This window comes from Citrus clementina, unplaced genomic scaffold, assembly GCF_000493195.1.
Source record: "Citrus clementina cultivar Clemenules unplaced genomic scaffold, Citrus_clementina_v1.0 scaffold_5, whole genome shotgun sequence".
Classification (NCBI taxonomy): Eukaryota; Viridiplantae; Streptophyta; class Magnoliopsida; order Sapindales; family Rutaceae; genus Citrus; species Citrus x clementina.
The window spans coordinates 11,648,203-11,648,760 of NW_006262201.1; the positions used below are offsets into that span (position 1 = coordinate 11,648,203).

Sequence of the window (558 nt, forward strand, 5' to 3'; positions counted from 1 at the left end):
TTAAGTGTTGGCCTTAATCACTGAAACAACAAGAAACTGGACTTCGACAACTAGGGTTTCATTGCTTGGAAGGTATCCCTTGGTGGTGTCATACAGATCATCCCTCGACAAAAATTTGGAAGACTCTTTTTCCGCTGCCGAGTTGAAAAAATACTTAACTGCAACAAAATAATGTTCGATGTATAATTAATATGCGTTAGCCAGCTCTTGTTTATGTAATAAGCTAGGCTTCAAATATATATGAAGCTAGTAAAGAGTTGATGCCGGTAAAGGGCGGGTACTCACCTGTTTGTTCAGCGCCAGCTCTATTCCTGCTGTATTGGTTAGGTATTTTGAGCTTAAATTCTGCATAAACTGGTTTCTTAGGTGTAACTTTTTGATAATCAGCTAGCTTTAATGAAACAGTAAGATAGTTGCCTCTATCAGCTCCAGATCCTGCCGGATAAACCACCAGTTGCCTATATTTTACCCAATAGAATTAATTAAAAAAATGAACAACGACACCTTAAGGTTTGGCAAAATAATCACAGAGACCTATTGTCTTAAAGAATGGTCATA

At 37.6% G+C, this 558-nt stretch overlaps 1 protein-coding gene across 1 annotated transcript in view; it reads right to left on the reverse strand.

Moving 5' to 3' along the window:
- LOC18042526 (ubiquitin carboxyl-terminal hydrolase 13) overlaps nt 1–558 on the reverse strand; it is a 1,296-nt gene continuing 738 nt past the window's right edge. Inside the window, exons 3-4 of the mRNA XM_006431858.2 lie at nt 286–458; nt 1–158 (exon numbers count right to left, since the gene is read on the reverse strand). Of these exons, the coding sequence (XP_006431921.2) occupies nt 1–158; nt 286–458 (331 nt within the window). The remainder of the gene's footprint in view (nt 159–285; nt 459–558) is intronic.